This window comes from Colossoma macropomum, unplaced genomic scaffold, assembly GCF_904425465.1.
Source record: "Colossoma macropomum unplaced genomic scaffold, Colossoma_macropomum, whole genome shotgun sequence".
Taxonomy (NCBI): domain Eukaryota; kingdom Metazoa; phylum Chordata; class Actinopteri; order Characiformes; family Serrasalmidae; genus Colossoma; species Colossoma macropomum.
The window spans coordinates 4,274,484-4,290,090 of NW_023494794.1; the positions used below are offsets into that span (position 1 = coordinate 4,274,484).

The 15,607-nt window shown below is 39.2% G+C and overlaps 1 protein-coding gene across 2 annotated transcripts in view; it reads right to left on the reverse strand.

Annotated features, from left to right (window-relative positions):
- Positions 1-15,607, reverse strand: part of LOC118814362 (fibrinogen C domain containing 1) — a 199,296-nt gene that overhangs the window by 91,755 nt on the left and 91,934 nt on the right. For both annotated transcript variants that reach the window (XM_036579935.1, XM_036579936.1), the window contains 2 exons: positions 13,333-13,492; positions 6,997-7,133 (listed from right to left, as the gene is read on the reverse strand). In XM_036579935.1, the coding sequence (XP_036435828.1) occupies positions 6,997-7,133; positions 13,333-13,492 (297 nt within the window). The remainder of the gene's footprint in view (positions 1-6,996; positions 7,134-13,332; positions 13,493-15,607) is intronic.

Below are 15,607 nucleotides of genomic sequence, written 5' to 3' on the forward strand. Positions count from 1 at the left end.
ATGAGCATGGCTGCATGAATTGAATCAAAGTTTTTCATTTTCCGACTAAGATTATAACGTCAGAGGTCAACCCTATTCGATGGAATGAGAGAGGATGTCCTTAAGAGTTGAAGCAGTGAGTTGGAATGGTCATTCTCCCGCCAGGTCTCCTCCGTTGGGAAGTGCCCTGAAAAGTGAAGGTTTGCTTTGACCTGGTTTTACTGTAGAGGAATGAATGCGATGCTGCTACCTGCAAAAACCTATACATCATCTATCCCCGCAGTTGCCTCGTAGGCACAGCCTCATTCATGAATGCACGCAAACACAAACCCTCACATGTCTTAACTAGGCAACTGGCATAAAGAAAGCAGTTCATCAACAAGAAAGGTACACTGTAATTGATCCCATCACTAACTGTAATAGATTTAAATCAGTCACTGTAATAAATCAGATCATCCACTGTAAGAAATCAAAGCACTCACTGCAACAGATCACTTACTGTAAAAGGTCAGATCACTCCATGTAAGAAATCAGATTACTCACGGCTATAGATCACCTATTCTAACAGATCTGATCACTTATTGTAATAGATTATACCACCCACTGCAGTAGAATAGATCGCTTACTGCCATAGATCACTCATTGTAATAGATCAGATCACCTACTTAAAAGATCAGTTCAATCGCAGTAATAGATCAAATCAATCACTCCAGATCAAATTACTCAGTGTAGGATCACTTATTGTAATAGATCTGTTTATCCACAGCAATCGATCAGACCACTCACTGTAATAGATCAAATTACAGACTGTACCCACTTACTAGACCAGATCACTTAGTGCAATAGATCACTCACTGTGGAAGGTCAGATCACTTTGTGACGGATCAGATCATCCACCTAAAAAAAGCCATTCACACACAATAATAGATCAGATTACCCACTGTATCAGATCATCCACTTTAAAAGACCAGTTCACTAAATGTAATATATCAGACCTATTCCAACACATCAAATCACTCACTGTATTAAATCAGATAACCCACTTTAAAAGATCAGTTCACTCAAAGTAACATGTCAGATCCACTGTAACAGATCAGATTACTCACTGTAGTAGATCGGAACATCCCAAAAGATCATTTCACTCAATGCAATACATCAGATAATTCAATGAAATACATCAGATCATTTTCTGTGAGATTAGATCAGATCCACTGGAATACATCACATCACTCACTGTTATATCAAATTCACTTATAGGCCAGATCAATCACTGTAATAGATCCAATTATCAACTGCAACAGATCACATCCACTCTAACAGACTAAGTCACTCACCATAATAATCCAGATCATTCACTATAATAGATCAGATTCTTAGCTCCCTCATATCCCATGACATGTTTCTAAGAGAGGTAATAGCAGCGAGAGACAGCCAATGCTTTTCAGAAAAGAAAAAAAAAACACCACAAACACTCATGTATCTAACCAGGCACAAGTCATTACAGTTTTATTATGTAAGCTAGTGGTGTAAACACCAGTATCCACACCTTAAAAGAAAGTGTTAATATTAGTTTATTAAAGCACACACTGTAGCAGGTGTGATGGAAAGGGCCTTACGTTGGTTACAGTAACACATCAAATGTGTCAGAGGGAAGCAGCAATAATAGTGCCAAAGATGCAGCTCCACAGTGCTGCCTCAGCCCGCTGTCAATGTTAGATACAGTGCAGCAGCTTCTGAACAAGTGAGCATGAATCCAGAACAGGATTCAAACCCTTTACAGCGTATTTTATATGCGTGATTTAAATGTATGACTTGGTTTTATTATTTTTTTTTATTAAAAAAAAGCCAGTATGATGGCATTTAGACACAACTTAGCAAATAATGCAGGCTTTTATTTCTTGTTTAGCATTTTTCCTTGTGGATCTCATTGAAAAAGCTGTTCAGGCTGAAACACTCCTTATAACTTCAACATAGATGGGCGGGGCTAATTTGTAATGGGTTGAAAGGTGGATATGCTGTGGTATGAAAAACATCCCCAGTCAAATGACATGTTTTGTTGACTGGCTTAGTGAAAATAAACTCCACATTTCTCCATTGGGAACAAACTTAAATATAGCAATTTAATCGTCTTTGCTGAGTTTAAAATATTGGGAAAAAAAAAAATATATAAAATGTGCCATAACTTTTGCACTGGCCATATTTTATGTCCCCCTCCCGTATGTTAAATTCAGCAAATGAATAGTAATTGTGCATTAAAATGTGCAAAAGTTTGTAGAAGATTTGTTCACTTACTTTTACTTAGAAACTCAATGTAATCCAGTTTAGTTTCCATATATATACCATATGGACTAAGAAGTGAATGGTATGTTTTGAAACTTTTAACAACATTTGCATGCTATATCAAACTGACCTTTCTGCAAAAAGAGGTTAGACCCCTCATCTTATAAAAAAGAGTTAATATAATGGACATTCTTGATCTGATCAAATCTTAAAACTTCAGAAAACACTGTTACAGCAAAGCAAAATGTTTACCTCGCTGACTACTGGCAGCTCTGTGGGGGTGCTGCTAAAAAGAGAGCAAGTTTAGCTTTCCAAGTAAAGTTCAATGCTAGGTCTGTGCGTCAATGAAAGTCAGAGGGGAAAATGTGCGATATTCTTTTTTTAAAACGTGAACCAAGGTGAAAATCTCCCACTAATTTCTCCTGTACCTTCCATCAACACCAGGAGTGCAAATTTGGTCTGACAAGTGGGGGCGGACCAGTGTCAGGAGGCTACAGCTTACATAAAGCAATTTTAGTACAAAACTAGGTAAACAAAAAAGCATGCCTCAAGTTACACTTATCATATTGATATCTCAAGCTTTATATGACAAAATTAAAACACAAAAAACACATTATTGTTAACAGGAATATTACACATTCAGCACAAAGTCTATTTTATTGCTTATTTTAATGGCATTTTTTCTTTCCATTGTGTCAATAAAATTAGACTGATCTGCCTGTCAAAAATTTTAGCAAAATTCCCCAATAATCTTGGGCAATTAAAATCACAGGCTTACCTAAGCTGAAGCCCATGGGCCTCTGAATGGCAATCATTTCATGAGATTTATTTATTCCCCTCCACCACCTGGACCTACTCAGACTGATCACATGCTTACCCAATGAAATGGGGAAAGAATACTTTAATAAGCCGAATTTTTTTAAGATAATGAAATTGATTTGTTTTCCGTGAGTGCTGTCACTATATTATGGCCAAATAAATCATACACACTCTGCCAAACTCTGCCTTCTTTTCCTCAGCCCAGCAATCACTGTGCAGTGTTTGTATTTGAAGCTTCAGTTGTGGTTAAAAGACGAAACTAGTGTTTTTAAAAGTGAGATTTCGTCCTGTAGAGTATGTCATTTTCCACCTATCCAAAGCCAGAATTTGGTATTTAAAATGCTTTTTTACTACAAAAAAGCTAAAATGGACCTTGTGAAAATGTCCAAGCAAACATCTAACTTTACTTCAACATATCAAAGGTAAGACATGAATGGACCATGAACATTTTCCATGCGTGCCATGGCAGTATGTTTTTGCCCATGTTTTTGTCTTCGATGATTAGTTTTAGGTTTTAAGTTTGCTGTGTTGTTTCTCCCACCTTTGTGTCTGTTTTTAACTTGGCTAGTTATGGCATCTGGGCAAATGTGTTTGTGGTGAGTGGATGCATGGTTTACAGTAAATGGTACTGCAGTGTTGCTTTTTTTTGAACATCAATTTGAATACATTTAGCTAAAAGGCATGAGTGAGGCTGAAACTGGCTTCCTATTGACCAGCTCTTTATTTGAACTTTTTGTTCCAACAAAAAAAATTGAAAAAGAGGACAAAATTCAGCCTCATTTGGGAACAGACTTCCTTCTTGGAGCAAATTTCCAATGATGACCAACTATGGCTTTTAGTGGTCTGGTTCTGTATGCACTTACACACCCAGACCCTACCCCCCATCCCTCTTTGAATTTGCACCATTGATCAACACTGATTTTAGAACGTAGTTTGGATATGAACGTAATGCATGATGACATGCACGGCACATATTAACAATCTGACTGGCTATCACCAGCAAAACTGCTTGCATAAAGCTAAGAAAAACTCCACATGCTTCACACTGCTTCTGCTCCCACAATCCCCCACGCAAAACTGCCGTATATCTCCACAGAAATGAATGAGGGGCCAAATGAAAATCACTTCGTTTGTGTACATAAACAGATGAGGAGGCCTGTCCATCATACCACAGAAATGAAGTAAGAACTGCAGGAAAGTGTTGATTTATGGTAATATTTATTTAATGAGATCCATCTTTCACAGACATCCGAGTCTGATTATGCAACTGCTCCTCTTTTCATCCTATATGACCAGTTTTGGTAAGTGTTGTTTTCTGTTTTCTCATTTGTGTCCCACCGGATATTCAGTATGTGCTTCTGCTCCCTTTCATTTCCTTCTATATACAAACATTAGTCTAGGTATCCTTATGAGGACTTCCAATGACTTCTGTATTACCGTAGCCATGTAATACTACACCCGCATAATCAAGTTATAGGCTCCTAGGCACTAATACTGGGTGGGTCCCTTTTTTGCTGGTCAGGAATTTTTTTATGATATCTCATTAGGTTATACGAAGGCTGAGCAGCACCATGACCAAGCTGCATAGTTTGAGGCTTATGTTACACAAAACTAAAATAAGTTTACCTATGTGGCCCTGGAAACAAATCTCTTTGACTAAATCTTACTGTCTAACATGAAAGTTTTGAGTAAAGTTCAATAATTTGTCATTTATTTGTTGTTGTTTAGAAGCAACAGTGTTGACCAGCACTAGTTACGTAAAGAAAAATGGCAAATTACCAAACAAAAAAAACACAATAGAAGAATTACACACATTAACAAGAACACAGGTTAACATAAACCCTACAATCAGTGCAACACTTCCTTACATAGCATGCACTTGACAAGCACATTTACCCCAATGGAAATGATATAAGCTACAATCTTACAAAAACAACACCAGCAAACTTAAAAAAGGAAATTATAGGCATCCTAAGCTGAAACATACCGCCACTGCGGGCAGTAAGAAATGTTTATGGACAACTTATATTTTACCTTTGATGACTTTATGCGCAGATGTAGCCAATTTGCTAGCTCACTGCTAAAAATCTGAAAGCTTGTTCTGAACGTTAATGGCAGATATTAGAACAGTTGCTAAGCAGTGATGGGAGGAGCAAATGGACATTTAGAAATGATGGAGAGCTTCAGGATTATGATCGACCATAATACAATGACAAGGGTGAAATTAGTTAATTACTTACTTTTTTTCACTATGCTTTTTTCACTAGTTCTCACTGAGTTAAGACAGCTTAGATTTTGTTATAATTGCTAATGGGGGCCCCTAGTGGTTTGGACCCTTGCATGTGCCCATAAACCAATGGGATGATCTGTGCCCGGTAATACCCAAACCTAACCCTAACTCTAACCTTACCCTCAGTAACCAAACGCAATGTTTCTGAGTTTTTTCCAAAATAAAGTTGAATTAGTGGTGAAAAGTGAGGCTGTGCTATCATTTGACATTTGGTCCTCAGAAGGGTAGCAAGACAAATACAAACACACCCACACCCCACCACCACTTGCTCTTTACAGTTCTACCCCTATAGCTCTGATTAGCATGCTAATCATGGGCTCCTTACATACATATGTGTGTGTGTGCGTGTGTGTAGGTCCCAAGAGAAACGGAAAGTGGAACTGTTATGAGCAACTAATAGCGCGACTGCTTTTATGCATCATCTGTCGCCTGAAGCCATTTCTTTTTCCCCGCACACACACATCTCTCTCCCTCTCTTGCCCGCCCGCTCGCTTGTAGGTTCGTAATAATACTGGTTTTCAAGCTCTCCCACACATACACTCACACATGCAAATAAGTAACCCCAACACGACTTTGTGTCAGTGCTCACAACAATGTAATCTAGATTAGAATCTATTGCAGTCCTAAGTCCTATTGCAATTCAGTGTTACTTTAACACCCTGAATCACTGAGAACATTACCTGATACAAGCCGAACAGAATTCAAATACTGACGGCAATCGTCGCCTATCGTCTCCATCACAAGTACAACCTTGTATCTCGCAGCAGAATGAAAGAAGAGCTCACATCCTACAATTTTATTGCATTTTTCCCTTTATTTTTTTCCCCAAACCAGTCAATTCATATTCACATTACCCTTTCCCAACTTTTCTCCCTTAGAATTACACAGGCTGTTCTTGCTATTCTGCCTTTATATTACCCCTTATCTGATTGGCTGCCCTCATTCAAAGAGTAGTCCGAGCTGAAACATTCTATAACTTTAGTGTGAATTGCTTAGTTTTTGTATATGGACTGTATAGACTGGGACGTAAAAAGTACGAAACCTTAAGTTCTATCTCCTTTCTGTTGCCCCCCCCACCGAACACTGATTCAGACATTTTGAATTGGTATGATGATAATGTAAAATTTTATTCTCCATAACTCTGCAATCAGATTAACTAGGATGCTGTTGGCTCTCTGTTGTGTCTGTGTTGAGCTGCTGGTGAGCAATGAGAGGTGAAAGGGAAGGGGTGAGAACCCTTGCTGTGAAAACCATTTATATCTCTCCACAAACAGAGCTGTGCCCTTTCTTCCCCCTCACCCTCTCTTCTTATCCCCCTATTTCTCTCTCTCTCTCCCCTCTTTCTATTTCTCTCTCACCCTATTTTTTCTCTCTTTTTCTTCCCCTTCCCTCTTTCTATTTCTGTTCCAAACTTCTGAATGGGTTTCTTACTCAAAGTGAGAGAGGGAGCGGTGAGTGGTGGTGAGTGTTGAGGGTTTATGTGCATTTATTGAAGTAAAGGTGCACCAGGCCGAGTATGTTTGCATAAGAGAAATGTTGAGTGAGAGACCGTGCGTCAGCGTGTAGAGATAGTGTAGGGGGAAGAGTGTGTGTGTGTGTGTGTGTGCGCGCGTGAGTGACTCACTCACCGTCCAGCCCCCTCCGTCTGTGCTCATATCACAGTAGACCTGAAAGCCTGCGGGGTAATGAGTGGGAAAAACAGAGTAGATGCCATCTTCACGCTGACCACTCGCATGTATATCACTACAGTCACGAGGACGAGAGCCTGAAAGAGAGAGAGGGAGAGAGAGAAAGAGAAAGAGATGAAGATGAGCAAAAGCATTATGACCACTCACAGATGAAGCAAATAGCATTGATTATCTCCTAACAATGGCGCATGTCAAGGTCTGTGATATATTAGATGGTAAGCAGTCGGTTCCCATGGTTGCTGTCTTGGTTGGGATATAAGAGGGCAGGCTAAAGACCTGAAGTCGGAGCATCTTCAAAAACGCAAGGCTTGCAGTGTGCTCCTATTCAGCAGTGAGGAGTGCCTACCGACAGTGGTCAAAGGAGGGAGTAACTATGAACTGGTAAAAAAATTGTTGGCACCCAAGGCTCCTTCATGTGCAAGGGCAACAAAGGCTTTTCTGTCTGATCTGAACCAACAAAGGGATACTGTGGAAATCACAGAAATTTTTAGCGATGGTTAAGGGACTAATGTGTCACAACACACAGTGCATCGCACCCTGATGTATATGGGGGTGTGTAGCCACAGACCAGTCAGAGTGTCCATTTCTTCATGTGGCCGACCAGTTACATCTGTGGTGTTAAAGTGGGGAAGTAATGGGATGCAGTTTGGGAAGAAGACAAGCTTGTGCAGGGAATGTGATGCTCTTGGCAATGTTCTACTGGGAAACCCTGGGTCCAGGTGTTCATGTGGGCATCAATTTGACACATGCCAACACCTCCCCAGGTAAACACCCCACACATAAGTGGTTGGCCACATGAAGAAATGTGCACACTGACCGGTCTGAGCTACAGGCACACCCCTTCAGGCAATGGTATTCCCCGATGCCAGTGGCCTCTTTCAAAAGGATAATGTATCACGCCACACTGCACAAATCATTCGGGAATGGTTTGAAGACTAGAGTTCAAGGTTGCCCTGGCCTCAAAATTCCCCAGATCTCAATCTGAGCAAGCATTTGTGGGATGTACTGGAACAACAAGTCCAATCCATAGCGGCTCCACCTCATAACTTCCAGGACTTAAAAGATCTGCCACACAAATAACATCTGGACAATGGTGGTCATGGGGTCAGAAACTGACCAATGATGAATGGGGGAGAGGATGGCTGATCAACTATGTAGCAACACAGGACATATAGTGTGCAATTGTATACCTACAAAATGACAAAAGTTAGGAGTTTGATAATATTTTACAATAACGATAGTTAATAAGGCATCTATTATAACAGACTTCACACTGACGCAATGAGTTTCTACTTCATAATTAATAAATAATATACTAAACAAAATTTAAATCCCAAATCCCAAGCCCAAGCCCAAAATAGAGATACAAGGGTGGAAAATAAAACAAAAATTATTAGTTTATAAAGCAATGGTCTACATATGTTTGTATTTGCCTACATTTTTCTATTACTTTATAATTCAGATATTATTCATTATTAATGAATATATTATGTGTTTACAAATGCATGTAAAAAATTCCATTAATGATTTTAGCTGTTAATACAATGTATCATTTCTAATATGCAACAAAAAATAATGCTAAAAACTTTAGGCTTTCAAATGATTTGGTCAACATTAACAAGTAGGAGTGATTTTCAAATGATGTATAAATGATGTGATCTAAAGTGAAATCTGTAATCTAAAGGGAGCAAATTCAGTATATATAAATATCTATTAATGCTCATAAGTCATTTATAAACGTCTTCTTATTTATCTTCTTCCTTATTAAGAAAAGGAGTCCATAAGCAACCTCAATAAACACTACTATCTATCCTGCCTCCATTTGTGACAGAAGACCTATGCCCGGTTACAGAAAATAGCTTAAGTTGAATTTTCCCTTAAGATAACCCTGAAGTATTTCCTAAGGTTAAGTGTGTTGCACAAAAAAAACCCTGAGCATTTTACTTCAGGGATTCCTAAAGTGAAATCCTAACATACCCTTACATTTTCCCTTAAGGATCGACTTTCCCTTAAATAATCCCTCAAGCGTTGCATAAATTTCTTTAACCATCATTTTCCATAGGTTAATTTAAAGGAAGGAAAACACTTCCTTAATGTTACTGGCCAGCGAGAGAAGCTGAAGATATTGCTGTGCTTTTGAGGTTTTTGGACAGAAGACTCTACCTGTGCAAGTTGTTTGTAAAAGAGAGAATTTAAAGCAAATAAAAAAATACTGAGCGGGCAAATTTGACCATAACTAAATGTATAAGCTATAGGGCAATGGAAGATGACCTCGCCCTGCACCTTTACCTGGTAAATACTGTTTTTTGACACATTTATATGAGTCCTATCAAAACTTCATGAATGTTAGTCAACATAGGGCTATGTGCTGCATGAAATAATGTCTTCAGAATAAGTTAAATGTACATGAAATATATAGATAAATATTTATTTCTATGCCAATAACACATGCTCAGACTCAGTGTTGTGGGATGTGTTAGCCCACCTAGACTTCACAGCAGCAGCCATGATGCCAAGAATTTTTTTTCAGCCACACAACACACCCAGCATATATCTTCGTTAAGAGAGAGATTTTATTTGAAGCTGTGAGAGAAGCTACTCTGCTCTGCTTCATCCCATATAGAGACTGATAAACATTGTAGTTGAACTTGGCTAATTTTGCCCAACTCCTTTGTCAGGAAAGTGGTTGACTGACATGCAAAACGGTCAACCAGTTGTGTGATTGTGTGTGAATCAATACGTCTGTTTGCATCAAGTGTATTAAAAATGTTCATGACACGCTTTCAGAGGAGTTTCCGCCTCAAGTGGGTGACATTCTTCATGTTTATGGTGTTTGTGTATAGGGTGTCCACCGAGTGGAAGTCGCTCTTTGTTGACAGCTAAACTAAGCAGTACATTTTTTAACTTGGCAGGAACAACAGGTTATCAACCTATTTTGGGAGAGTCAGTTTGTTTCAGTATTTAGCCAGTATAGCTGATGATATGGTCAGTTAATGAGAGAACACTTTCATGGATATGATGGAAGTTTACTACAGCAAAACTTCAGTCACTGTAGTAAGCCCAACAGGATTTGTCTCTTAGCTAAGAGAAATGTCAGAGGGATTTTATGCAACACCCTTAATGAATCCTCTTTGGAAAGGGAAAACCTTCCCTTAAGGTCCATACCTCAAGGAAAAACGTATGATGTTTTACGCTACCAGGCACAGACCACCATGAAGGATGTGGGTCTACATGTGAGGAGACAGGAGAGGGTGGACACTGTGACATCACTTTAGATTAGGGCCTGAAAAAGTAACGTAAAAAAAAACTAAAAAAATCAAAAATAGAAATTGTGCAGGGTTTTCTCATTAATCTACACCGATCAGACATAACATTATGACCACCTCCTATCATCAGCTCCTCTTACCATATAGGTGCATTTTGTAGTTCTACAATTACAGACTATAGTCCATCTGTTTCTCTGCATACTTTGTTAGCCCCCTTTTACCCTGTTCTTCAGTGGTCAGGACCCCCATGGACCCTCACAGAGCAGGTACTATTTGGGTGGTGGATCATTCTCAGCACTGCAGTGACACTGATGTGGTGGTGGTGTGTTAGTGCATGTTGCGCTGGTACGAGTGGATCAGACACAGCAGCTGCTGGAGTTTTTAAACACTGTGTCCACTCACTGTCCACTCTATTAGACACTCCTACCTTGTCATTCCACCTTGTAGATGTCAAGAGAAGTCAGAGACGATAGCTCACCTGCTGCTGCACAGTTTGTGTTGGTCATCCTCTAGTCCTTCATCAGTGGTCACAGGACGCTGCCCACAGGACACTGTTGGCTGGATATTTTTGGTTGGTGGACTATTCTTGGTCCAGCAGTGACACTGAGGTGTTTAAAATCTCCAACAGCACTGCTGTGTCTGATCCACTCGTACCAGCGCAACACACACTAACACAACACCACCACATCAGTGTTACTGAAGTGCTGAGAATGATCCACCACCCAAATAGTACCTGCTCTGTGAGGGTCCATGGGGGTCCTGACCACTGAAGAATAGGGTAAAAGGGGGCTAACAAAGTATGCAGAGAAACAGATGGACTACAGTCTGTAATTGTAGAACTACAAAGTGCACCTATATAGTAAGTGGAGCTGATAAAATGGACAATGAGTGTAGAAACAAGGAGGTGGTCATAATGTTATGCCTGATGGGTGTATGCGGAACATTAACACCACCAACGTGATTTACACAAGTGTAGATGTAGTTAAATTTAACTCAGCAGGCATTAACATAACACCACAGCTGTTTCTGCATACAGACTGCTGTACCATGTCTATAACAAAGCAATGATTTTATTAAATATTAACTCCGCACTACTGCACAAGAATCTTCCTCAAAAGGAAGTCGAGGAAGAACTGCATCTGTACCCCCCCCCGCAAAAACATAAGTCCCAGGAAAAAAAACAACCATCTCAGGAGCTCCAATTCAGCTTCAGTGCTCCTTTCAGCCCCCTAGCTACTCCGCTAATAGCGCTTCAGATGGGGCAAAGATGGAAAAAATAACAGAATAATTACTCACTCACTTTAGATGCAGTTTTGCATGAAATTGTCTTGACGTTCTCCGCTTTGCAGAGTGTTGCAGAGTTAATAGCGAGATTATTATGAACCGTTTACTCAGCTGATGAGAGCATAACATGGAGCCGGTTCAGTTACTGAGTGTTAGAAAATGGCTGCTGTGGGGGACAATTCATAATCTCATGATATACAGCACTGTGAAAAATTCAGAGTCCAATCAAAAAGGCCATAATGGCCATTAAGTGTAAGTACAGGCATCAGGAGAAAAGCAGAAAACTTCAGTTACACAGAAACTTACACAGAAGCCTCAGTAACTAAATATTATCTCACACTTTTTATATCACACTTTGTCCATCTCTTACCTTTATTACAATGTCCATTCCTATCAGGAGACTTGCTTTGAGTTTTCCAACAAAATCTGCAGTGATATTTTTTCCATATCTCCAAAGTTCAGTCTTAGAAGTTGGTTGTTCGTTCTGTTGCTCACAATCCAATTAATCACAATTTTCAAAAAGTCTCATAAAAAGTTCATAAAACTTTTCCCCACATCTTGGTTGTCCAGTTTTGTTGTTTCAAATCTGCACATTATTTTTTTTTTGTTTTTTCTTAGCTGTTCTCTTCTCTCACTTCTGGCTTCTTCACAGCTATACATCTTTTCAGACTCATAGTGTTGAGTGGTCTTCTCTTCTCTGGACAGAAACACCGGTGGATGTTTTCAGATCTGATGCAAGAGTGGAGCTTGATTTACTCCTCTCTCTCAAAGATAAAAGGCCTCAGTAGCAGTTCTGGTGGTCTACCAGGTCTTGCACTATTGTTAGGGGTTCCATTTTCTCTGCATTTTTCATTTGATGAAGTACATTTTTTTAAACCCCTGCTTTTTCACTTATTTTAGAAATTTGCAAGGTGAGATGGGGACATCCTTGTGTCAATGTTAGCATCCCTTTGAAGGTGAACATGTCAGTGAGAGCTTTCTTGGGAGGACACAGCTGTAACTGGCTGGTTTTAAGATTAGAATTATGGAAGAGTTAAAGTGGTAGTAGCTGCATAAAAGTAAGGAGCGAACAAATTAAATACCAGGAGATTTAATATTATATGTAGTGTCAGAAGGTTCTGTATACATTTCTGTTAAATATATGTTTTATGCTTTTTCCTGGATGCTGAAAAATGAATAACTTGTACTTTTGTTTCAATTTAATTGAAATGATTAGATGGACTGAACAGATAGGTGGATGGATGGATAGTTATATAGCAAAATAGGTAAATAGATGGATTCACTCCTAAATATAAAAGGTTCCTATGAAGACCCATTCATGTTTTTGAACCTTTATTTTTAGGACAGAATAGACTGAAAGATGAATGGATGGAGAAATGGACAAAATGGCTCACACTCATGGTTGATCATGGGTCCTTGGGATTTGGGTTAAAATAAAATGATGTTCAGATTGGGGTGGACGGTTGTGGTATAAACATATATAAAACATATATAATAAAGGTCTAGATGCTAAATATGGCAGTGTTTTTTTTGGTCACACCCGGGTTGTTATATTTGCAACTCGTCTACTTTATTGACTTTGTTGGGTAGGCTACATTCAGAAATAAAACTGCAGGTAAAACGCAACATTGACCTCCACTAGTGGACACAGGGGAAAGAGCTGATGACGAAAGAATGGTGAAACAGAGTAACAGACAAACACGGAGAAAGGTGTGTCAGTTCTTACCGTTGGCACAGCCTTTGAGTCGGGCTCCTCTGACTGGAGCTCTCTGCAGATCTGCCTTCACCCGAGCCTTCAGGCCTCCGTTCTCTTTCTGCATGGAGTTCAAAGCATCGCTTACTGAGTTCACTACCTTCACCATGTTAATCTGGCTCTCGGACAGCAGCTGGAAAACACACACATATAGCACTACTGTTACTAGGGATGAACCAATATGGAATTGTTTGCCGAAACTTATAACAATAATTTGACATTTTATGTTAAAACTAGTTTTCACTATAATCCATATATGAAGTTGGTGTCACAAAGAGTTCTTTGAGAACCACTTTTGTTTCCCTAAAAACACATTTTAAAACAATTTGTAGGTGTGGAGATAAGTTTAAAAAAGGTTCTGCACACTCTCCCATCTCATTTACAACAATAGTGAAAAGATATTAAGGGAACTAAAAGTGGTTCTTCTATGGGGTTACACAAAGAACACTTTTTGACTCCTTTATTTTTAAGAATGTACTGGGACAAATTAGTACCATGGACAACTACAACTTTACTGATACTGGGTCCACTATCAATCTCATGGACAGCAGGACACAAGTCAGCGCCACAGAAACCTGGTTAGATAACAGCACCATGGACAGCAACAAAATTCCAACACTCTTGATATTGGGACAACTATCAGCACCATGGACAGCAACATCACTTCATCAGTACTGATACCAGGATGAATACCAGCTCTGCGGACATGTATAAAGACACCTCTAGCTATATGAGAAACATTCCTTCTGTAAGATCAATGCAGCACCCTGGAGAGCCCTGGTCAAACCATGGACAGTCGATAGCAGCAGAAATATTAGCATCCTGGGAAAATATTGTTCAGGTAATGATCAATATGACTACAACACATTTCCCATGGTGCGGCACGGGTCATGTTCGAGTAATGGTCAATATTTGCTGTCATGTCATAATAGTATCACTTCAGCACCATGGACAGCAGTGTTCAAAAGCCTACATACACTAGCTATAGTGTTCTTCTGTGAGCATGAGTCAAATTAAGCCTACACACACACACACACATGGTGGTGGCATTCCCCCGTGTAAACCTGGGATATGACCCACTTTAAAGAGAAAATGTGCTTATGTGTGTGTGAGTGTGAGTGAGTGTGAGTGTGTGTGTGTGTGTGTGTGTGTGTGTGTGAGTGTGAGTGAGTGTGAGTGTGTGTGTGTGTGTGTGTGTGTGTGTGTGTTACTCAGTATAATGAATGAGCTGCCTCTTTTGGTCTCAAATTGGAGTTAAACTTAGTGATTTTAAAAGGACCTTTACACCTGTGCAATGAAAAACTAGGATGAAGTTAAGCTTGAAATATTTGTTTGAACCCGACGGGACCCAGTGGATTACGTTGGGTTCGGACATTGTTTTCCAAAACTTTCCCCACTCATGTTGTTGACAGAATTTAACAGTTGACGAGGCCCACGTAAAAAAAAATGGAGGTGAGGGGGACAGTGCAGTGCAGTCAAAAGAACAATATTTCATTGTTTTTCTGGCTATATATAAATGTGTGTTTATATATATATCATTTATCATGAATGATATGGCAATATGTCAATTCATCATGAAATTTACAGACAATGTAAAGGACAATAGGCTTTTTCAAACTATGACAAAAACTACATATATATATACATATGTATGTGTAGTTTTTGTCATAGTTTGAAAAAGCCTATTGTCCTTTACATTGTCTGTAAATTTCATGATGAATTGACTAAAAGAAACAGCTCTAAATGACTTGTAAATAAGTCTAATTCCATTGACTTACAGTAAATAAAAGCATGTGTTTTCCTTCTCCTGCAAAGTTTTCATTTTGGAGATACGAGGTTTGGAGATTGTTTTATTCCATCATTACATCATCTAATTTTGTATTTTATTTATTCATGATCTAAAGATGGGTTTATTGCCACAGCACAATAAGTTGACCAGTTTTGGACTCAAAACTTGATGATGCAGTTTGGACAAAACATTGTTGGGTCAGATTTGGACTGAAAAGTTGATAATGTGGTTGGGTCAGGTCAGATTCAGACAATAATTTCTCTGGCAGTTTTCAGGTTCAGACCAAAAATTCAGACCTGATTAAAACTCTAGGATGAAGGACCCTACAAGTCCGCACACACCCACACACAGATACAGACACACAATCTGTCAAGTTGATTAGTTGACGGACTAATGACTGGCGGTTCAATAAGGATCATAATGCAATTAGCGTCAGCAATCCGTCACCATCTCAAGACA